We start from the raw sequence: 23,157 nt of genomic DNA, 5'->3' as shown, positions 1-23,157 counted from the left end.
CTGTCGCTTAGGGTCATTTTACAGTTTTAGTGGACTCTGAGGATAAGCCATGACTTTAATTGAACTAATTAAATTTCCATTGGAACATTTAGGTCTGTTGTAATTTCCATGATCAATCTTAGATCTGGAGTAAGTGTGAAACTACCTAATACATTTTGATAATGTGGCTCCTCAGAGCACATTGAAGAAGACACAAAAGTCTAGTGTGTAGGGGGTACCATTCTGCTTAAAAGGGGGTACCATTCTGCTTAAATTTCTCTCTTTTTCTCTAACATTTGATATTTGGACATTTGACATTGAGTATCCCTTAATATCAATGTGACTTCGTGGATAGGCTAAGAAATATACAGTCAATATGCCGCCTACTCATTTTGAGCTTGTTGGAGAGAAAAAGACAAACCTAGAACTAAACTTTTATTTTGAAAACGTAGCAACTGTCAGCCATGTCGAACTCGTTGATACTGTCGTTAGATTCACGCAGCTATGCATCATGGCGGGCTGCACGAACATTTTGAAAGGCATAAAAGTGATAGTTTTAGTTTTATTATTTTTCCTTTTGCAAACATACATCACCGAAGGTAATTTGGTATTCCAATTGTAACATGTAATTGACCCAACAATAGTGCTGACATGGCTTGCCAGGCTACAGCTTATTTGTCGTTAAACATGCTATCACTAACGTAAACTTCTTGAAGTTTCAGATACTGCATACTTTATTTTGCCCTAGAAGCAATGAGTCATTACATTGAACAATTACGTTGTTAGATGAATGGCAAGTGCAATACACGAGTCACGGTGGCTTACTTGCATTTAGAAGGACTAACATTATGGATTAGTTTAACGCTAATGCAAATGTAAAACGTATAACACCAGCTAGCTAGCACTAATCATTTTAGCATGCTTTTCTTGTACACAGGTATTGAAATTACCGAGCTCAAAGATGACCGACAAATAACTAAACAAGGAGCTCGGCACTTTTGCTACCTTAATAATATCAAGCCGAGTTGGAGGGAGTCATGGACAAGAATTCAGGTAGGATCTAATATTGAAACTGGTTTGTTCAGTTCGTCACAATTTGATTATTGAAGCCAAGTTGCATCATACAGATAGAGCTCTAACGCTATGTTAGTCACCAAAGCCTCTAGTTCACGAACACCTGTCATTAGCAACAACTGTGCTTGTGCTGTCACTGGCTGTGACAGCTGTAGAGCTCTAGGCCTAATTGACTGCTGTGTGAGACATGGTTCATGATGAATAGTTGTTGATGGCTAACATAAACTTGGGGGTTTCTGCAGTCCTATCCTACCTTTAGTTAGGGGATGTTAAACGAATTATTCCCAACCTGTTGGCATTACCTAAACTCCCTCCTATCTCAACACATTTTATCCTAAGGCACCTGCAAAAAATCTTGCTGAATGCCTAAGCCCTTCTTTGTAAAGAATATATCTCAGCCTCCGAAGCACATACATACATGAAATAAGTTGCATGTACAGTCTAAGACCTTCACCTTGCATTAGAATGTGTTCATTCAGCTGTAACATACCCACTCAAATCTCAAGAGCCAAGGAGCTCCAGGTACCTCGGTCAAACAGCGTATATGCAGCATCAGGCTAAAATGGGTTAAGATGGGGTAGGATTGCCGGGCTGGGAAGTTTTCGTAACCCTTGGTGTGTAGCAGAGATGTATTAATTTTAAACTCATCATGACCAACTTCTTTACTGTGAAAGGTGCAAGTGTGGAGCTCTAAAGACCTGAAGGTGACCGTGGTGGAGGATGAGGAGGAACTGGAGAAGTTGGAGAGCTTCAGCTTTTGGACATTTGTCCAGTACTTCATCAAGGAGCAGACCAATGAAACACATGTTCCCATCAACCTCTTTGCACCCAAAACCTGTTTTAAGGTTGACCCATCAGATTCCAAGACAAGCTACACTGTAAAGCCCAGTCGAAGTAAGTTTGCCCCTCACATTATGTCTTCGGGGCTATTACAGCTTTTGGTCTTTGGTTTTATTCTATGTATTTGGGTGGTTGACGTTTAAGGCCGTAACACACTTAAAGGAGGAAACATTTCAATTCCTGAAAAAATGGGTGGAACAATTGGGAAAAAATATAGAAAAAAATGGCGATGTCAGTGGTCCGTGGAATTTCACCTAATTTTTGCCATTTTTGGGAAAATGTGTCCTGTGGTGTGACATCATTGGTGTGACATTTCTGTAAGATACAATAGAATGATGAATATTCTGCACAAACATATCCACAATGCTCTTTCTGCTATTGTTCCTTCAACCCCACCCCACACACACACTACTACTACCCACCCGCACCCACAACCCCACCCACACACGCATATGCATTGTACAGGCAGATGACTGTGATTTCACTGCATGGTTTCACTGTATTACTTGTAATAATTGTGTGAATGTGACAAATAAATCTCCTGGTATCCTCATATACTTGCATGATGCATGAAAAATAAGTAAAGATTGAGTAACACAATGCCTAAGCATGTCACACCACAGGACATGAAGTCACACCACAGGAAATTCACTGCATTGTGGCCATTTTAATCCTTTTGTATTCGTGACTGACCTCCGAGATCATGCTAACTAGATAATGATATTGGGTTTAACCTTAAAGGGGTATGCCACTATTTTGGGGCTTAATACAGTTAAAATCATTGGCTGGGGTTTATAAAGGTGGTCAAGTGTCTTATTTTTCATGTGAAGCGTTGTCTTGCTTTAAGACAAGTTAAAAGAGGTTGTATGTCGCTAGGCTAGTGAAAGTAAATGCATCCATGTAGCATTGCTACATGCTACACAGATCCATTGACTTTCACTAGCTTAGCGACATGCTCCCTCTTTTCACTTGTCTTAAAACAAGACAGCGGCTTACATGAAAAATAAGACACTTGACCACCTTTATAAACCCCAGCCAACGATTTTAACTGTATTAAGCCCCAAAATAGTGGCATACCCCTTTAATATGTGTTTTTTCACTGTTTTCAAAAAAAAAAAAATTTTTCCTTCCATAAGAGCAGTCACACCACGGGACACCATACATTAACATAAGCATTGTGTGACAGAAACATTGCAATATGTAGACATATTAAGAGGTTAATAGTCACCTTAAACTTCCACACCACTCCAGTACCTGAGGTATAACTAGTTAGGAGCCTGTCTTTAAGACCCTTGTAGTTGGCCTTGCAGCTGCCCGTCCACAAACCTGGCTTACATGTCACCCCACAGTACCGTACGCAATTTGTGTTACGAAATTGAACTTGTAGTTACTATTACTGTATTGAGTTTTTTTTTTCACATTCATATTTTTTAATATAAGGTTAATATTTCTGCAACCATGCCAAATGCTTTATAAATGATTCAAAATGTTGTTGGTTTATTTTATAGCTGTATATATTCCGAGTTCTATTAATGTTACATTCACACCACAGGACATTTGACATATAAACCTTTCCATAAATCTGAGCGTCATGTCAACCACCCATTTACAATTCTTTTCTCCTCCTACACAGAATGGGACGTGTTCCTGTTTGCTGTCTTTCTTACTGGAGTTGTTCTTTTCTTCTTTGCCGACATTCTGAGCAAGTAAGGATTTGTTTTATGTCCTGGACTGCTTCATTTTAGGAACTGAAATTACTAGGGGTGCACCGATACCACTTTTTTGAAAACCAATACAAATACGAGTACATTAATGTGTGTACTTGCCGATACTGAGTACCGATACCGATACCTTTTACCACCAAAATACACTAAAATTAAATGCATGGCCTTGTTTTTTTCCACCTGTGATATTTTTATTGTCCATTTCCATGTAGATTTAAATGTTAGTAAATGTATAAGGTGGCACTTTGTTCCCATGCTGCTTTCAAGTCCACAGAACGTGACAAGATTTAGCATTTTTTGTATAATAGCAGTATCGTTCCTGGTATCGGCAAGTGCTTGACGAGTACGAGTATAATGAGCAGTATCGGGTGCCGATACCGATACCAGAAATTACTGTTGATATTGGGAACTGTACTTGTTCTTATTCTGTGTAACTCTTATGTCTGGGCTTTTGTATAGGAGTCAGATGTTCTATTACTCTGGTGGAATCAGCGTAGGAATGATTGCTTCCCTCCTCATCCTCATCTATATCATGGCTCGCTTCTTGCCAAAGGTAAGCCTTACGTATACGTGTATGCATTCATACATGAATACGTACAGTGAGTCCAATATGTATTTGATCCCTTGCTGATTTTGCCCGTTTGCCCACTAATAAAGACATGATCAGTCTATAAATTTATGATAATATGTATTCAAACATGGAGAGACAGAATATCAAAAAGAAATTCCAGAAAATAACTTAAAATAATATATTTTAATTTATTTGTATTTAATTTAGGGTAATAAGTATTTGACCCCTCTAGCTAAAGAAGATAAAGTGCTTTGTGGCAAAGCCCTAGTTTTCTAGCATTGAGGTTAGATGCTTCTTTTAGTTAATGACAATGTTTGTGCATATAGTAGAAACTATTTTTGCCCATTTCTCTTTGCACATTATCTCTAAAACATTAATAGTTTGTGGCTGTAGCTTGGCAAATGGGAGGTTCAGTTCTCTCCATAGAATTACTATAGGGTTAATATTTGGAGACTGTCTAGGCCACTTCACGACTTTAATATGCTTCTTATTGAGCCACTCCTTCGTTGCTTTGACTGTATGGTGTGTATTATTGTCATGTTGGGAGATCCAACAATGGCCCACCCATCAGTGTAATGGTGGAGGGAAGGACGTTTGCACTCAGGACTGCACATTACATGTCTCCCTCCATCCATTCATTGACGATGTGAAGTTGTCCTGTGCCTTGGCCAGACAAACACCCTCAAACCATAATGATACCACTCTCATGCATGATGGTGAGGAGGGTGTTCTTGGGATCATAGACAGCAGTACTCTTTCTCAAAACACATTGAATTGTGATAAGGCCAAACAGCTTGATTTTGGTTTCATCTGACTACAGCACCTCCTTATCATATCCTAAACCAGTCTGATGTCCGTTGGCAAACCTCAAGTGGGACTGCGCAGGTTCCTTCTGAAGTAGAGGTACCATGTGTGCACTACAGGATTTTAAACCTCTGTGGCATTAAGTGCTACCAGTAGTTTTCTCAGTGATTTTGGTCCCAGTAGCTTTGATATCATTGCCTAGTTCATCCCGTATAGCTCTAGGGTGATTTATTTCTGTTCTCATGATTATCAAATCCCTACAAAAGGTCAAATCTTGTATAGAACCCCAGACAGGCTGATGGATAGTCATTTTGTATTCCTCACATTTTGGAAGAAATGCATCAACAGCTGGGTCATTAATACCCAGTCTCTTTCTTGTGGTTTTGCAGCCCATTTAATCTTTGTTTAGGTCTAAAATCGTGTCCCTGATATCATTTGACCACTCTTTGGTCTTTCCCATGCTGGTGAGGTTGGAGTGTGACTGATTCACTCATACTATGGACTGATTCTGCTGATTCAATGTGTCTTTTATGCATGTTAGTATGTACAGGTGTCTTTAATTCAGATGACAAGTTGATCGGAAGTGCCCATCTGGTCTGTGGGCCCGGAACTGTAATCAGTTGGCAGGGGATCAAATACTTATTTTGCTCGATGAAATGGAAATAAATTAATATATATTCTCTTCAGTTCATTTCTGGATTTTCTTTTTGATATTCTGTCTCTCCATATTAGAATACATATTATCATAACATTTATTGACTGATCATGTCTTTGTTAGTAGGCAAACCAACAAAATCAGCAAGGGATCAAATACATATTGGACTCACTGTACAAACATGCTCTCCCCGGGTGCCTGCCTTTGCAATGTCTGCCTCCTGCGTGTCTCTAAATGATGTCTTGATTGCCTCACTATCGCCCGAATCATAAACTACTTCACCATCTTGCGTTCTGCAGAAAAGCCCCTTCTATGTACTGCTGGCAGGAGGCTGGTCCCTCTCTTTCTACGTCATTCAGCTGGCATTCAAGAACATGAAGATCATCCTGAGAGAACACTGGCACCTGGCTGTTGGTAAGAATACAGTTGCAAAGTCGGTATATACGTACATGGCTGCCTTTGTGTGTACTATGCACTCGATGTTTGAGTAGAGTTTGAAGGAGGTGAGAGTGATTTAAAGATGTTTTATGTGCTGTTGCGGGAGGGACCTGGGTTCGATCCCGGCCTGAGGTCATTTCCCGGTCCTCCCCCAACTCTCTCTCTCTCCCCACTTGCTTCCTGTCACCATCTCACACTGTCCTGTCTAGATGAAGGTATACAAGTCCCTGAAAATGTTTAGAAGAAGAAGAAATGGAACTTGGAAGTTTCACTGCATATGTATACCATGCTTCACTTTCCTGATAGCTTGTTCTACTGCTGCATTTTCATATTTCCATCTGAATTGTGTTGCATGATGTTCTGTGTGTGCTTTTTAAAAAATGTATTATCATAGTTTTGCATTGTGAACCACACCACATTTAATTCAATTAATGCACTGCTGGTGTGTGGTGGAATACCAATGAAAGATTTGTAAGTCTAAGGGAGATGCTGGTGATGACTTCTGTTTCAGGGCATGCGTAATCCTGATTATAACTAACCCTCATTAGGACTGTTTTGTTTTGCTCTTAATGGACACTGAGCACATAAAACAAGAAGTGACCATGGTGGTGGTGTGCCTCATTAGCTTTGTGGTGTGCATAGTAAAGCCACGGATTATTCCTTAGCAGGAGATTTTCGTCAGGATTAATTGCAGAACCGTAGAAGTCCTCACATGGTGTGTTTTGTCTCTCGGCAGGTCATACAGTCGTGGTTGTGGGCTTTGTGAGCTTCGTGGTGTGCTTTCTCTAGCTGAAGACCCTATTTTAATTGGGATGAATTGCAGAATCACAGGTCCACCTCGCTAAGTCAGTGGTTTTGTTATCCCCCCCGGCAGGTTACACGGTGTTGGTGGGCTTTGTGAGCTTTGCCGTGTGCTACCGGCACGGCCCCCTGGTGAACCAGCGCAGCATTGACATCCTGTCCTGGTCGCTGCAGCTGATTGGCCTGCTACTGATGTACGCTGGCATCCAGGTCCAGCAGGTGGCGCTGGCCATCATGGTGGCGGCCTTCTGCGCCAAGTACATGGACTACCCCATCAACCTCGCCATCGCCGTCTACAAGTGAGTCAACTTCAATCTTGTGAAGTAATGTTTTGGGGCATTGTAAAGTAGCGCTTTGTAACGTACCCCATCAACCTGGCCATCACTGTCTTACAAGTAAGGGTTAAACCTCACCTGTCTTGCGAAGTAAGGTAACAAAATGTTATTACTTTGTAAAGTAACATTACAAAGTAATAATAACATTTTGTAACATTGAAATATCATCTGGCCATCACTGTCTACAAGTCAGCACTACTCTTGAAAAACTTCATAATATAATAGAAGAAATATGGTATGATACCACCTGGAGTACCCCATGAAACTGGCCATCGCTGTCTACATCACTCTTGTGAAGTAAAGACATTTAGTTGAGAAATGTTTTGTTTGTCATACAATGTGAAGCCATCAACCCCCTGAACAGAACACCTCCATATAATGTGGAACCTGGAGTACCTCATCAAACTGTCCACAAGTAGGTCACTGTCAGCACCTTGAAAGGCAGTGGAAATGGATGTGATGAATATGAAGAACTAGGAAGGGCTGTTTGTTTTAGTTTTGTAGTGCTCTCTTCATTCCACTTCATTTCGTCTTTTTTATGTCACATAAGGCAGAAGTGTGTGTGTGTGGGTGCGTGTGCACTTTTTCCCCCCAAGAGTGTGTGTTTGATTTGGTGTGTGTTTCGTTCCCCCAGCAGGCGACACGCACACAAGCCGTGGGCGGACAAATGGCCAGACAGGCAGGCAGACAGTCAGACAGACAGACAGGGTCTTTGCGATAGCTGGCCAAACTCTTCCAGGGGGCCAGGTAAATATACTTTGCCCCAGCTATCTATCTATAAGTCCCTCAGCTGACCCAAAATATATGATATGTACCACTGTGGTCCATCTAAGAATGGGGGAGAGTCAGTACTAGGTATTTTAACCCTAGATTGATGATAATCCTTGGACTATTACATGGGTACATCGGTTATATAGAATTTGTGATGTTCATTTTTGGGCACAGTTCTATTTGTGTTTGTTTATTTTCATTTACACAGTTCAAATCAGTTGATTGAAGTTTGAAGTTTGCTCAGTTGAAGTTTTTGTGTGTGCCCGTGTCTGTGTGTGTGTGTGTCCGTTCCAGTAAACTGAACCGGCGTATGCGCTGGAAGCTGGAGCCTCGGCGGCTGCTAACAGAGGAGGAGTACCAGAAACAGGCCGAGATCGAGACCAGCCGCGCCCTGGATGAGCTGCGGCAGTACTGCAACAGCCCCGAGTTCAACACCTGGAAGACTGTCTCCAGACTCCAGTCCCCCAAGAGGTAAAGTTTGGGGACGGAGATGGAGGCCCATGTGGTGCTTTTGTTTTGTTTGTCTAGTGTGGCTCACACCAGACCTGTGTAGTTCCGCTCAGCTCCACCAGGGGGCTCCACAAGCTTCACACCACAGGTCTGGTCAACAGTGCCTTTAGGATGCTTCATAGTGGAACAGGCTGAGGCAATTATTGTTTTCATAAATGAGCCTTTTTTTTGGCATTATTCTCTAATGTGACGAGTGTTGGGTGACCTCTCTCCAGCAGTCACAACCTCATACTAGCTACATTATTTTCCCCAGTCATGTCATGCACCACATCATTATTCCTAATTGGCCTAAAAACAAAAGAAAATGATAGAAGCTTTTAAACAAACTTTGACGGATGATAAAATGCTCTTATTATTCTTTCTTTGCAAAAACAGTCCAAAAAAGCCAGTTTCGTTTTCTAACATTTTGAGTTGTCAGGCTGTCTCGTGTCATTGAAACGATGAACCGTTGCTCAAGAGTTTTGAAAATGAAGTAAAATTAATTCAAAATGAATCCAAAGCAGTGCTGCAAATGTTCCATACATCCTCCCTTGCTTTTCCAGGTTCGCAGACTTCGTGGAGGGTTCCCCACATCTTGTGTCCAACGAGGTATCAGTCCACGCCCATGAATATGGATTTGATGGCTCTTTCCTGGATGATGAAATGTTTTCTACTGACGAAGAGCAGACCGACGATGAGGAGGAGTTTGAAGGAGATTGGAAGAAAGACCTTAGAAATTCAATGTGATTCACACAATCAGTCTCACTCGCAGAAGAGGCTGCATCCGAGATGGAGGTAACGAGAGACTTTATGCTGGGTTCATTAATAAAGTGTTAAAGTGTATCTATCTATCTGTGGCAACAAGGACAAGCAAATGGGTTTACTGTGGTTCTCTTTTTCAGTTATTATTTTTTGGGACGTGTGCGTGTGCTAGGTCTGTTTTATGTTTTATGTTTTTCTCTGTACAGTTTTGCTATGGACATTGATAGCCATCTCAGATTTTGATGGGGAAAATAAAGATTTTTTAATTTATGACATTACTGTATTTTTTTAGCATGTGTTTTGAGATTATAAAGAGAAGTCTTTTTTTTGTTTTAACCAAACTGGCTTTTGTGGGATTGTGGGAAATGGTGACAAGAACAAAAAAATATTTCTGTGGGTAACTGACTTTCAAACCATGGGTATCCTGTCCATACTGACGTCCATAAGTCCTTCAGAGGAAAGTCACATGAAGCGAGCGATAACTTCCCAACAACATGAAGGAACAGAGTCTCTGCCCAGACGTATTTCCTTTCCCTGCACGAGATTCCTTCCCAGAGTGCATCCACAGAAGTGTGACCCAAACACAATTGTCGACTGAGTCAATAGATTGTCTCTGAATATTGCACCGTTTCACTTCCTCTATTTTTCAAACTTCTGCTCAATCGCACAATTTCAGCCGAATGTCTTGGTGGGGTAATTACAACAGCTTGAACTTTTGCAAGTAACTCCTGATCAAGATCAGTGCTGGGGTGCCTTTCTCGAAAGCGCAGTTGAACTTGGGTAATTGCTGATGGGTTATTGCATTGCAACCAAGAAAGTGGCTAATAAGAGTTAGCAACTTCAGAAATGCACCCCTGGATAGATAGATAAGAGATGTCCCCCGGTTATTTAAAACATTTGAGTACTGTGATGACACGGGGGGGCAGCAACTCGTGCCTTGACCGCTTTGGAGAACCGGAGGCATTTGTGGCAGTAGGTGGAGGGAGTTGCATTTCCTCACAGTCTTGACAATGTCATATCCTCAGATCAGTCATTGGACCTGGTCAGGTTTAACGGCTATCATGACACCAATTATCAGTGAAATTGCTCATGTGTGATTGTACACACTGTGATTTACAATTGTCATTCTAATCAAATAAAGTGTTTCCACGTGCATAGTGGAATAACTGTCTCCTTGCTCAATCTCTCATGAGTAAGACTATGGCTCTTAGGAAAAGATTTACTTTATTATTATAAGCTATCGTTCATAACCCAACTGATGCAATATCTGCGATATCTGATACAATATATAATTAAAGCCACAAGCGGCGATGTCGGGCCCTCGCACCTACGTTGCAGGGCCGGGGCATACTGCCAGCGCCCCATCATTTTTTGTTTGACCAAGCCAGATACACACAACTTACTTTCATGCAACATGCACTAAAAAGGAAAGTAAATGCACAAGTCATATTTATGTTGTGCGCCACATGAAGCGCTCCGTAATTCTTCATTATCAATGACTTGAGCTCATGTACAAAAAATATGAAGCACATTGGATGTATAGTGAAGGACAAGTACATCACATTCCATTGTATGCACATTTCAAAAAAGTCAAATTATCTCACTTTCTTTTGGGCATGGACATGTCATCGTATGACCTTTTTTGTTCATCTTAGTGAGATACACGACTCCACCCGAGTCTTTAGCTTGTACTGTGTACTGGTCATGACCCTTAATGCATAAATACCTAATTTCTAACAATTATTTCATCTACCATGTGGTGGCGCTATGTCAGAATGGCAATTCAGTCATGTAGAAATGTTTGTAATCATCCTGTGAAGGGACAGCATTGGAAAATGCTACATAATGAATTTGTGACATTTTTTCAATTTTTTATGATATAATAAAGCCATAATTTTGTTATATTACAAAATATCACTTCCTGTTTGGCGTGGCTATGGCATTGTCTTGACTTTTTTTCGTTTGTCTTGGTGAGATACATAACCAAAAATGGGGTACTTACCATGTACTGCATACTGGCCCCACCCCTTAGTGCACAATTACCTCATTTCTAGCACTTTATTCATCTACCACATGGTGGCGCTATGTCAGATTGCCATTCCAGTCACATAGAAATTTTAATAGTCATTGTACAAACTAGCCTGTGAAGGGACAGCATTGATAAATGCTGCAAAATGAATTTATGCAGCATAAATTCATGCCCTAATAATAATAATAATAATAATCTTTCGAAAAACAATAGGGCTTCGCACCGAGAGGGCGAAGAGCCACAGCGTGGCCCTTGCACTTCGGTGCTCGGGCCCTAATAACTGTATCAGTATTTATGTGCTTTATCTAAAGTTCATTTAACTTTTTGCCTGACCTCTGCCGTGACTTGAACACCTGCAGGGTGTTGAATTGGGGCATCCATACCATACACATGATTACCTTTAAACTAAGTCCTTTCAGTCACCCACTGACTGCAATAGAACATAGAGACAGTACAATAGAATACAGAATAACTCGGTTTTACTGAATATTCACACCTTGGCACCAGAAGGGAATCGATTAAAATCATGAATTAGTTCATCTTAATTAATCACACAACAATATTAGTGTGTGTGTGTGCGAAAACCGCTGAAACAAACAATATAAACTTTATTCTGTTACATCTCATCTCGGCTACAAGCATAATGTTCTCATGAATGCAACTCAAATTTGGGGCTTTGCCATTTCGATGCTACCGGCTGAGGTGTTTCAGTGCTGTTCAAGTTCTTTTTTAGCACAATTTGCAGTATCTTCATGTGACTTGGAATGGAAACAGCGATTAATATGAGTTACGAAATAGAATATTTTTGAGTCAGTTAATTTTCCTTGTAATGAATCAATCATAATCAACCTAGTTAATCCCACCCCCAGTTGTAACCATTGTGCCAAAGCATCCCCCTCACCAGGAGATATTTTCCTCCCTTCCAGAGGATGTGTGCAGTCTGCACTGTCAACATTGCAGAGATGCAGTGAGCAAGACAACCTCTCTGGGATTGACGTAGCGGACTATGTTTCACACAGAAAAGCAATCATGCTGACACGTGATGAACAAACCAAGATGTGGCCAAGATTACCTTCGTTATTAATAAAGCGGGTGCTGTCAATGTTTTCTCAACTGCTACTTTCCACTCTCACCTCTAAGTTTATCATGGCGGGTGTTAAACTGGTGGTTCACTGATTGCATACTTGAAGCTATTTCATATTTCAACCACATCCTGTCCAAAGTATTAAGGAGGTGGTTCACTGAATTTCTTTGACGAAATTGGTGGTGGTGTTTCATACAATTCCGATGGTTAATTGAAACAGTCACGTTATTGGTCTTTGGCTTACATTTCCACTCCCTCAGACTATCGCTCTCTCTGCCTGCAGTTGTAATTTTGTGCAGTTGGTTGCCTTTTTTGGCCTCGTAAATCATAACTCCTTTTTCTGTGACTGACCTTCAGTTGACTTGTGATACTCAGGCAAGAGACACAGGCAGGGAAGCTGACAATGGGGTCAGTTGTCCCAGGCCCATGGAGAGGGGGTGCAGAATTGGGTCCCCATTAGTTGTGTGTAATGGTTGGGGGGCCCTCAGATGACTTTGTCTAGAGCCTGGCCAAAATTGTCAAATGTCATGAAAGATCAGTAAATGTTTGAATGTAGTGAAACTTACATTCAAAAGTTTCAGATGTAATGAAACTTATGAATGTCAGATATATCAGAAGGAAGCAGCATCAGTTCCAGTGTAAACAGTTAGCCAGAAAGGCCCACTGCTTCCCACGGCATGGGTTTACATAAACATTGGCAAGGATATCCTCAAACGCTGTGTCACCCGCTGTGGTTGAGGGCAATATCTACTCAAATACTGGGGTCAGATAACCTTTATCAGTCAGTTAGACATGCCTCGTCAGCTTGTCATAGGAGGAAAACGAAAGGAGGAAACCCCTTTTGGCTGAAACCTCCTACGTGCTACAACAAAGGCTAAAGGCTGGCAGTGCCGGCGGCAGCCCTTTACTGCCGACCAACACAAACTTGCATTACTCAGCCCATCGAGAGAGAGAGAGAGAGAAAGAGAGAAAAAAGGAAAACAAATAATTTGCATGTGATTCCCTAGTACACAACGCAACGTGTTTTACAGCGTAGGCAAATTCAGTTGCAAGTGCAACCCCCGGACATGATGAGGCAGGCTGAATGTATCCTACTTCCGCCACACACATGGGTTTGAACACACACCTCCACACTCAGACGACTGGCCCAGGTGCGGTGCCCCAGCCATGAGTTGGTGGACACCCGCCCACACACACCATGGCGCGGTGACCTCTGGGAGGGAGTGTGGGCGGACGTCAGGAGGGGACATTTCCCTGTAGTCTGCCAGCAGCACATGCAGGTGCTTGGATGGGGGAAGACCTGCTTGGAAGCGACCATGTAAAGTGCCTGGATTTCCCCACGGTGGGCTTTCACAGACAGGCACGCACATTAATCGTGTAGCATCAGGCCAAGCACGATGGATAAAGTATGGGGCCCACCAACATAAACAATCAGATTCTTTTTTCCTCCTCCCCCAACATGTTACAGTACAGTGTGCTGTCTCTTCATCACAAGGAATGCCACATCACGGTCATAGGGGAGGCCCACTGGTTGCGTCACCCCATGTATAAAATGACGTGTCATTTATGGTGAGTTTATGCAAGCAAATTAGTATAGGGTGCTGTCCCTGAGAGTGTATTGACATCCCAAATCATGAAAGCGAGCTTAAATAAATACATGACTCAATAAATAAATACAATAAAGCAACTCCCTCATCTGCAATTCACACAAGTGATTTCACTAATTCACCGGTCTACCTGCCAGATTGTTGATGTGATCATTAAAATCACATTCAGAAAGTCAATGCATGGACAGGCTTTTCCGCCACAAGTGTATACCCCTTTTTTGAGACAGGAGATAGAAGACAGAAAATGATCGGTAGAGAGAGATGGGGTAGGGTTGGGAAACGACCTTGGCAGACTTAAACCTGGGTACCCATGGGCATGTGAGCCCGTACTGTATCTGTGTGGGTACCCCAAAATGCTGCACAACGGCATCCAAAAGCATAGCGTGCACAGATAGGGACGAAGTTGGGGGAAAAATTGAGGCCCTGCCGTGGCCAACTGGTAGGGCACTCGTCTGCCATGCGTCCGATCCGGGTCCGATTCCTGGCCCGGGTCATTTGCCGACCCCACCCCATCTCTCTCCCCATTCGCTTCATGTCCACCTCGTACTATCCTGTCATCAATATCCTGTCATCAAAGAATCTTTAAAAAATAATCTTTTTTGAAAGTCTTTTGTGACAATGTACTGTGGTCCATGTTGACATGATAATCAAATCATACAAATGCTTCATGATCACATACATGTTACAATAATGCCTCTAAAAGCTCAGTAAGGCAATTGGAAATACCACCTGCCCCCCAAAATGTCTGTGCACGCCACTGTCCATAAGCAATCTCCTTTCATAGAACTGTGCACTTAAATCTAAGCAGGCCTTTCTGTGTGGTCTCTTGAACAGTGTGTGTGTGTTAAAGTCATCAAATGTACAGAATACAGAAATGTAAAGAAGTGCAGATTCAGTCACAAGAGTAAACTTGTGGACTAAAATACCCCAAATACGACACTGTAAGGTCCAGTATGTAAGATTTCTCACAGCACACATCAGTGACACAGGTGCTGGACCAGACCGAAGATGACGTAAATGAAATAATAAATGTCTGCAACATTGTTTTATGCTCCTAAATATTTAATGGCACCATAAAACAGTTGCAGACATTTGTCAACTGATCTTAAAACTTCCCAGGGCCATGAGATGACATTAAAATACCCCTGGCTGTAGTGAGTTAATCATGTCATTGCATACACACAAAAAAAGAGATATTCTGACCTACATAAACATGTAAAACTGCTAAAGCCAAGTGAACGGGCCGCACAAATTTGGTGAACCCCTACAAATACATTTCACACACTCAAGCTTAACTGGGTGTGGCCAGAATGCAAACCAAGATTGTTAAATATATACGTATATATATATATTTAATTAAGTTTAAAAACGCCATTAAGAGAACTTGTACTGCAAATTACTTTTATTTAGCGATTGTGCTGTTGGTGGGAGGGTAGGTGGGAGACAGTCAAAATAAAATCAGAATCAGTGAAACGTCGCAGACATATGGTGAGATGCCATCAACTGAGGAATTCCAGAAATTATTCTTTAGATATGACCTATTTCAAATACTTTAACACAAACAAAATCACAGCACTGAGTAAAACTAAAGAATTTTCGTTCACTTTTTATCACAACTGCAATGTTCTCTCTACGCTTCTCAGCGTGGCTTTTTCTTAGGCATTTGGTCTTGTCCCCTTTATGGGACACCAACAGTCTAAACTAAGTTTTTTTTTGTCAGCCCTCTATATACCCACTCTACAAAACAAACAGTAAAAAAGTGTTAGTATGATGGCAACCATCACATACAAGAATGTAAGGCAATCAATGACTTTTAATAAATAAATAATGCAATAGCACACATTCAGTAGTGAAAAGTGGCCAGTGAGAAGCACTTATCTATAGTCTATGCATTGGTCATTGCATCTCCTGCTTTCAAGGCATGGGGCATGTTTCATACCACTTTTCATTAAAAGGAATCTTGAAATATAACATCAGTAACCGCAGGCCATGTCTTTCACATAGTTCTCTAAAACAAGTCACCATTTTCCTGCATGGATAACCAAGGCATAGACAACCATGTTTTGTACATCATACATAACCGCTTAAATTTAGACAAAGAAATTATGAACAAAGAAGACAACCGTAACGTGTTCAGCACTTGACAGAGGACAACGAACAGTCCCTTGGATGAGGCGATAACTCAAAGATATTTCTCCGAGCCCTTGTTTCCTCCCATTCCCATCTTCTTCATCCATTCATTCATTCATTCAACCATCTTGGTCTCTTGTCAACATGAGGTGAGGTGAGGTGAGGTGAGGAGACGTATGGGTGGGTGTGTGTGTGTGTGTGACAGCTGAAATCTCCCAGCCCTGTAGTCAATATTTGTTAATTCCAAATATGCGTACCCCGTGAAACTGTGGCAGTTTTGGTAGAAGCACAGTTAGAAGGGAGCATGTGTTGACAAGGAAATGGGTGGCGTCATACTTTGTGTAGAAACTGGCCAAGAGGTACCTGAAAATGGAGGGGAAAAAAGCAATTACCAATAATCATTATCACCATTATCCTGATGACTAAGGATACTTTCACTGCCTCATGTTCATTTTCAAATCAAGTTGATCATTATTGGTCCATTACTGTAAAACTTATGTTATTTATGCAAAACTTAACTGATGCAACCTTATCTTAAAAGGTGCACTGTGTAGGATGGTGGTCAGAGTAGGTATTGCAACTATGCTGCTCATTGAAACTGCTGCTTATTTCCGATTTCCTTTTCATGAATATTTGCAAAGTAATAAACTAATATTCACAAGTATGACCAAAGTGCAGTACGTTTTGCAGCAAAAACATGTATTTCTGGAAATTCAAAATAGCGGACAATGGCAAAGATTCAATTTTTCATGTATGAAAAATGCAATTTTCCAATACTTGGACTTTATTGCTGGTGGTGAGTGTTTGTGGAAAATTTAACATTTATGAATGGGCAACATTCATTCTGGAAATAAACTACGTAGCTCTTTGAGTGCCATGGACTTGAAAGCGAGTCTTTTTAGAATGTATGGCACAGTGCCAAAGACATGATGTCAAGTCAATTGCTTTTTTCATGGGGGTGTGGCCTAACACGTTCATCTGGTATGTTTGTTGTTCACATGGACAAATAACTCATTTTTTTTTGGCTCTTAAAAAATCACTCAAATGTTGAAAAAAGCCTGCACCCCCCAGTCTGAATTTGAAAATGGCTGGCACTCAATGAGTTAAATAAAATATTACTCAGTGGCACCATTAAAAAGTACCATGCTTTTTAACGCCCCCATGTTTAGAATCATATTGTGCCGAATGTTATGTTTCTTCAAATATTGATCATGTTTAATAGTTCAGACGGCATATAAGACTGCTCAATCCACCGACTTTTTAAAAACTATGTGCTGCTACCACTGTAAATGATCAGGTTCCGTGTTTTTCAGTTTTAACTGACCATCTTTGAGATTGTTAATTCTTAGTCCAACTATTGTACCCACGTATTTCACATTGTTAGTCTCTCTTCTCTTTTCTCTCATCTCATGCCTGTGGTTGTAGTGATTTTTTTTGTGTTGTGTAGCTTAGTGTCTTTTGCCTTTCTTGGCCTTGAGACAGAGACTACTCTCTCAATGTAATTGACTACGCCAACAAAACATGGTTACACTACTCTGTGATTTCACTTACAGTACGATTGGAGATATTGTGAGAAACTTCCGCGACGACGTAAACTGGATGCCATAGTCCATCTGTTCCCAGTGCGTCAGGAGACGGGCCTTACCCTGGTCGGGGGTTTCAAATGGAGTGCCTTTCACCGTGTGCAAGAACAGGTACATTATCTGAAATGACAGACAGTAGTGATGATAAGTTTTGATGACATATCAGACGACTTCAAGTAAACAACTGCAATCATGTAATTTTAGATAGAAGGCACTGAAGCTGTGACTACTGTACAAACCCGATAACTAAACACAATTACAGAGTGTAAAGTGCAGATGAGTACAGGAACTGTTTCAACATGTAAGTTTTATCACATTGTAATTACTATTACTCTGAGTGCCACATGAAGTTGAGTTCCTGAGTCGTTTGAACTCAGGGTCTGCACCATATACAATATTATTATTCAATACCCTCAAATGCCAAACTGTGTGCAGGAACTGTGATGTAATGTTTAGAGAGTTCTGGTGTCCCAGGTGGGAAATCTTGGTAGAGGAGGACATGAGCCTTTTTTCAATGTGATGTCAAACAAGTTCCATTTTGAAGCAAAGACAGTATATGACTACAGGCTAGTGTTGCACCGATACCATTTTTTTGACCCCGATACCCGACTGCAATATCGGCCGATACCGATACTATACAGGTACTTTGTTTGAAATGTATATACAGTATATATGAAGAGCTGCATAGGCTACTACTTGGATGTAACATCATTGCTATCATGCTTTGTCAGGCTGCTGCCTACCTTTGTAAAACAGGAAAAAGACTAATACTGTTCAAAGTGAATCCAGTAGAAGTTTTTATTCTTTTTTTAAATACCTCTGATATAAAATAACTAAGTTCAAGGCTGCGTTGAAGTGTCACACAAGCATCTGTAAATGGTATCGGTGCCCTATTTGTTGAGTACTCGCCGATACCGATACCACCATTTTAGTGCAGTATCGGGGGCCCCCGGCCGATACTGGTGTCGTCATCGGTGCAACACTACTACAGGCCTCAGGAATAAAAACAGAGGTATATGTTGCGTCTATGTCACGAGATGCGAATTTACACTTCTTCCAATGCATTGAAATGTTTAGAGTTAAGATATGTGATGTGATGTCACATGGAAAAAGTCCCATAAGTAGCATTTTCCTGTTGTACCCTCCCCCATGACTGAGGTGCTCTCGACTTGGGGCCATCTGACAGCACATTACCATGCACATAATTCACAACAAGTCAGTGAAGTGCAGGTTAACAACATTTCCATTCATTGTGCCCAAACGAAAAAGTCTACAGATTCAAATAACAGCCTACGTATGTGTGTGTAAAGGCTATGAACCCTGCTAAGGTGTCAATCCCTCGTTTGGAAAGTAAACCCCCTCGATGCGTTTTCCTTCTAGCCCAGGTGTCTTCTCTGAGCAATTGATCTGTCTGCCTTCAGTGCTCATTACGCGTAACTGATTCAGAGGTGGTTGGATCAAATTTCTGGCAGGGTTTTTACTTTCTTCACCTGAGACTGACACTGCCATGAACACACACAGCTCTCTGTACTGTATGTTAGTAAAAATGCAAGAAATTTGACGTTTTTATCAACAGCATTCAGGATGCAGCTAAAAATCTAAGGGTCAGTTTGGAGATTAAATATGAGATATTTCTTTGAATGACAGGTCTAAAGGGGGAAAAATACATGAATCAAATGCCTAAAACTCTTACTAACCAGATTGTGTATGACATTGGTCAGGGTCCACACCACAGACACGCTGAAGAATGGAATGCTGAGTAAGACTATGTGCAGTACAGTGGTCAGTAGCAGGTATGCCAGCCAGATTCCACGGCTGTTCATTACCCGGGTGTTGGGGTTCACCTCACTGTGAGCTACGCCCACATTCATCCTATAAAGAACAGGGTACAGGGCACAGGTGAGTGTGTAATGCTGACACAGCAAGCCAACAAACATTAGACAGGGGAAAGAAAATATACATCAATATGGAAATTGTTAACTGGGTAGAGTACTGCTTCTATTGAGAACTATTCAACACAGTGTCCTTTCCAGCTGACTATTTCCCAGCCACCATTGAATGGTTATTTATTTAACATTGAATTCAATATTTATGTAACATGATAGTCAAATTATATTATATACAAGTTCAGATAAGAACACATACAGCCTTCAAGGTGTGGGCAAATGCACATCTACGGCCAGGGGCGCTGCCAGAAATGTTGGGCCCCATGAAAGATTTGAATTTTGGGCCCCCTTAAGGGCCCCTCACAGTGCTTGGGCCCCCTTAAGGGCCCCTATCAGTGCTTGGGCCCTTAGAATCTGTACCACTTTCCCCCCCCTAGCGGCCCCCATGTCTACGGCCCATCACATAGCCACCACCACCAGTTTTGGTTAATATGTCCCATTGGGCACAGGCCTACTTCTGACCTCTGAGCCAAAGTAATAAAACATGCATTGCAATTCACACACATATAGCTATGATGAACAAAACGATTTCTCCATCAGGGGAAAGTCAAGCCAAATTTACACATATTTCGGGTATGGTCTGACTAAAAACCATACTCTGGTGAATCTTTTCATAAGATAACTGCAGCCAGCTTATGAAAAGCTTATACACCTCAGGCAAAACCAGACTTTTTAGACAACAATGACAGTATGTCAGAGGTTGACAAGGAGCATTTATTTACTTAGTAATACAAATTCCAACATTTGTGAGAGCTCTTTATGTCTTGTAATGATGTGCTGAACTTCATTCATTCGCCAAAGTCTTTTAGAACTATAAACATTGCTGTTATCAGCTGAGAACCCTGCTGGCTACGTTTTCTATCGACGTCAAGCTAGTCACTTGGAAGTTGATGCTAGCTTGCTAATCATTTTCATTAGTCGCAAACATGGTAATTGATCGCCACGGTGACATCTGTAGGGGAACAAACAGCAGTTCTTATAACTACGAGCTTTCTGGTGCTATCTTTTAAACAGCTCCACATATGGATTTCACGTATAGCTACTATTGACAAGGAAGCCTTCGGATACCTTACCTTGTGGTTGCAACCAGGAAATCCCGGTTGAAGTTAATTAAACCCCGCCCCTTAACTTTTAAAGAGGCTGCATGATAAAAAGTAAAGGGTTCTAGAAGCAACCAGAGAGCCAGCCCCATAATCATGCTGCTATTTTGATTGTTTGTCTCAATTAGCGGGGACACATTAATAATAATAATAAAAATAGAAGAAGACAATACTCATCATCTTCATTCATATTCATACTCATAATTTCACAACAACAACAGCAATAATAATAATAATAATAATAATAATAATACAAATAATACTACTACTAATAATAATAGTTTAGCATAAAAGTTTAAGAAAACATATGCATGCAAAGCAAAAGTTGAAAATGTTATTGTGTAAGACAATAATTAAAGGAACAATAAGTAGGCTAGTGCCTTAAGCTCATAAAAAGATGAGTAGACCTAGGCCCTATGTAGGCTATATGTATGACTTGGCTGACACAAAGTCATACAGGATGAGATGCAGCAGCATGCTGCATAGGCTAAGTTAGGTGAAGCAAGCTGTCTCTCTCCTCTTCCAACCTGTAGAGTGACCAAAGAAGGAAACTGCAAAGTTTTGTGAATTTAGTGTGAATTATATGCATTGCACAGATCTCATTATCTGTGTAATATGCTCTTGTGTAAGTAACCAAGGTCATCATTCTGCACAATCTGCCACTCTTGGCTCGAACTCGCAACCTCAGAGCAAACTAAGCCCTAAGGTGTGGGAGGCAGATGCGCTAACCAGTGAGCTAGATAGTCTGGGCCAGGCCGCTACCTCAATCATTTCATCGCTTGTGCATCTCTATGAGGCTTCGGGAGGGAGGTTTACTAGCACTACGGCCGAACTCTGAGTCCCACTTGCACAAAATACAGCAGGTGACATGGCCAGTGAAGCTTCACTTCCTACACAGTCGCCCTCGGCCAGACAGCCAAAAGTGGCCTATATCCCCACAATCCGGGGGGTGGGGGGTGGGGGGATTTCCATTATTATGAGTCTGTGTAATGTCATAGTAGTGTAGTACTGCAGTAGTAACTATTATTTTCAATGTAGGCCTATTGCGTTTCAACGGTGAAACAGTGCACATTATGAGGCAGCCCTTAAAATAAAGTGTTACAAGATTTTGCAATTGGTTGGTACTTCATGGTAACCACCAGGTGAATGACCTTGGAGGATTTGGTGAACTTTCACTTTCAATTTGTTTGAAAAGCACAGGACTTCACAAGATATAACATTATGCAAACAAGGCTTTCATGATTGGATGCAATCTCTAGTCGTAGTTCATAATGTTTATTTTATAATTACCTGAACTGTAGAACTAGAGTAACATTGCTTGGTTTGGGGGAAAAAAACATAAATGAAATGTTGAGGCAAAGAACATCTCAGGCCATGCTATGGCACGTCGTTATTGTAGTTTGAAGAGTAAAAGCCAGCTATCCAATTAATCCATTTGCATTGTATTCAGCGGCTTACCACATTCTCAATACTTTTATTGTGGTTGCACTTATGTTATGTAACATGGTAACCTGGTTGGCGGACCTGCACCAATCATCATTAGGGTCACGAAGGTCAGTATGTAATAGGCAGCAATGGATGATCTTTGAGTCCGAGTGATATGATTAGCAGTATTCTTTTCTTGCCACTAATTTCAGGCGACAGCATGTGAATTTCAGGTGACCCCATATGGGCTCAATCATTCAGCTATATTACATTATGCCTGTGTACATGTATGTGTGTGCTGACAGGGTCAGTTGTCCTGCGCCCAAGGAGAGGGGCCCTTGGAATTGCGGCCTCATTACATACAATGTGCGTGTCCCTTTCAGATGATTTTGTCCGAGGCCCTGTCAAAGCTATTAACAGACTTGTGTGTCTATGTGTGTGTGCATGTGTAGTATTTTTTATCACATCATGACTTCTTCCAGGCGCAGGCATTCCCCTGTTGGCAGGCCGCAAAGGCTTCTCTCACTGCTTGCTTCTGACTCTGTAACCCACCCTTTCTCTCTCTCTCTCTCTCCCTCTCACTTAGTCCATTCTACTGTAATGCAATTCTTCAACAACATCAGATTTGTGTATTAACTCGATTAGTAACATATCCTCTGTGCTCATTTCCTTCTTCTCAATGTATCAGATAATCTCCACAGGTGTAACAAACTTTGTTCACCAGGACCGGTTAGGCCAGAGGTGGGCAACCCAAGGCCTGGGTACTTCTTGTCTGGTGAGCCATTTCATGTGGTCCGCAGAGTCCTTTTAAACGCAAAGAGATGCGGTCATTACCTGACTCTTGCCCTCTGGTTATACTTCGTAAAGCGGGAAGGGAATGCCCCGCGTGTATTTGTTGAACGCAGCCAGAGGATGTAAATCAGGTTTATGCGGTTACCCAGCATTCTTACAATGATCTGCCCGGGGGGCGCCGTGGCGCAACACGCTAAGCCCCTCACATTTGGGCTTGC

At 41.4% G+C, this 23,157-nt stretch overlaps 2 protein-coding genes across 4 annotated transcripts; one reads left to right on the top strand and one right to left on the bottom strand.

The window, feature by feature from the left end:
- The first annotated feature begins 446 nt into the window (after positions 1-446).
- On the top strand, positions 447-9,513 carry nemp1 (nuclear envelope integral membrane protein 1). 2 transcript variants are annotated; one of them, XM_063209259.1, is made up of 9 exons: positions 447-578; positions 917-1,032; positions 1,728-1,947; positions 3,527-3,599; positions 4,077-4,170; positions 5,947-6,061; positions 6,960-7,185; positions 7,856-7,968; positions 8,287-8,389. In XM_063209259.1, the coding sequence occupies exons 1-9, from the start codon at positions 491-493 to the stop codon at positions 8,292-8,294; spliced, it is 1,053 nt and encodes a 350-aa protein (XP_063065329.1). In that variant the 5' UTR covers positions 447-490; the 3' UTR covers positions 8,295-8,389. The 2 variants fall into 2 exon arrangements, with proteins under 2 accessions (XP_063065329.1, XP_063065327.1); XM_063209257.1 differs by lacking the exon at positions 7,856-7,968 and adding an exon at positions 9,045-9,513 and having other exon boundaries at positions 452-578; positions 8,287-8,463.
- Positions 9,514-15,347: 5,834 nt separating this feature from the next.
- ormdl2 (ORMDL sphingolipid biosynthesis regulator 2) lies at positions 15,348-20,750 on the bottom strand. 2 transcript variants are annotated; one of them, XM_063209256.1, is made up of 4 exons: positions 20,696-20,750; positions 19,374-19,548; positions 17,645-17,796; positions 15,348-16,456 (listed from the first exon to the last, which is right to left on the bottom strand). In XM_063209256.1, exons 2-4 carry the CDS (start codon positions 19,545-19,547, stop codon positions 16,321-16,323), a joined length of 462 nt encoding a protein of 153 aa, XP_063065326.1. In that variant the 5' UTR covers position 19,548; positions 20,696-20,750; the 3' UTR covers positions 15,348-16,320. The 2 variants fall into 2 exon arrangements, with proteins under 2 accessions (XP_063065326.1, XP_063065325.1); XM_063209255.1 differs by lacking the exon at positions 20,696-20,750 and adding an exon at positions 20,365-20,643.
- Positions 20,751-23,157: the final 2,407 nt, after the last annotated feature.

The sequence above is a fragment of the Engraulis encrasicolus genome, chromosome 10 (genome assembly GCF_034702125.1).
Source record: "Engraulis encrasicolus isolate BLACKSEA-1 chromosome 10, IST_EnEncr_1.0, whole genome shotgun sequence".
NCBI classification, from domain to species: Eukaryota; Metazoa; Chordata; class Actinopteri; order Clupeiformes; family Engraulidae; genus Engraulis; species Engraulis encrasicolus.
Note: the sequence above shows the minus strand (reverse complement) of the source record. Positions and strands in the feature narration are given on the sequence as shown.

Coding starts and splice junctions, on each gene's coding strand:
- nemp1 (XM_063209257.1), top strand. CDS start 491: ATGGCGGGCTGCACGAACATTTTGAAAGGCATAAAAGTGATAGTTTTA. Junction 1,948..3,526: donor CACTGTAAAGCCCAGTCGAA/GTAAGTTTGCCC, acceptor CCTCCTACACAG/AATGGGACGTGTTCCTGTTT. Junction 3,600..4,076: donor TTTGCCGACATTCTGAGCAA/GTAAGGATTTGT, acceptor GCTTTTGTATAG/GAGTCAGATGTTCTATTACT.
- ormdl2 (XM_063209255.1), bottom strand. CDS start 20,414: ATGAATGAAGTTCAGCACATCATTACAAGACATAAAGAGCTCTCACAA. Junction 17,797..19,373: donor CCAATGTCATACACAATCTG/GTTAGTAAGAGT, acceptor CTGTCATTTCAG/ATAATGTACCTGTTCTTGCA. Junction 16,457..17,644: donor ACAATATCTCCAATCGTACT/GTAAGTGAAATC, acceptor CTCCATTTTCAG/GTACCTCTTGGCCAGTTTCT.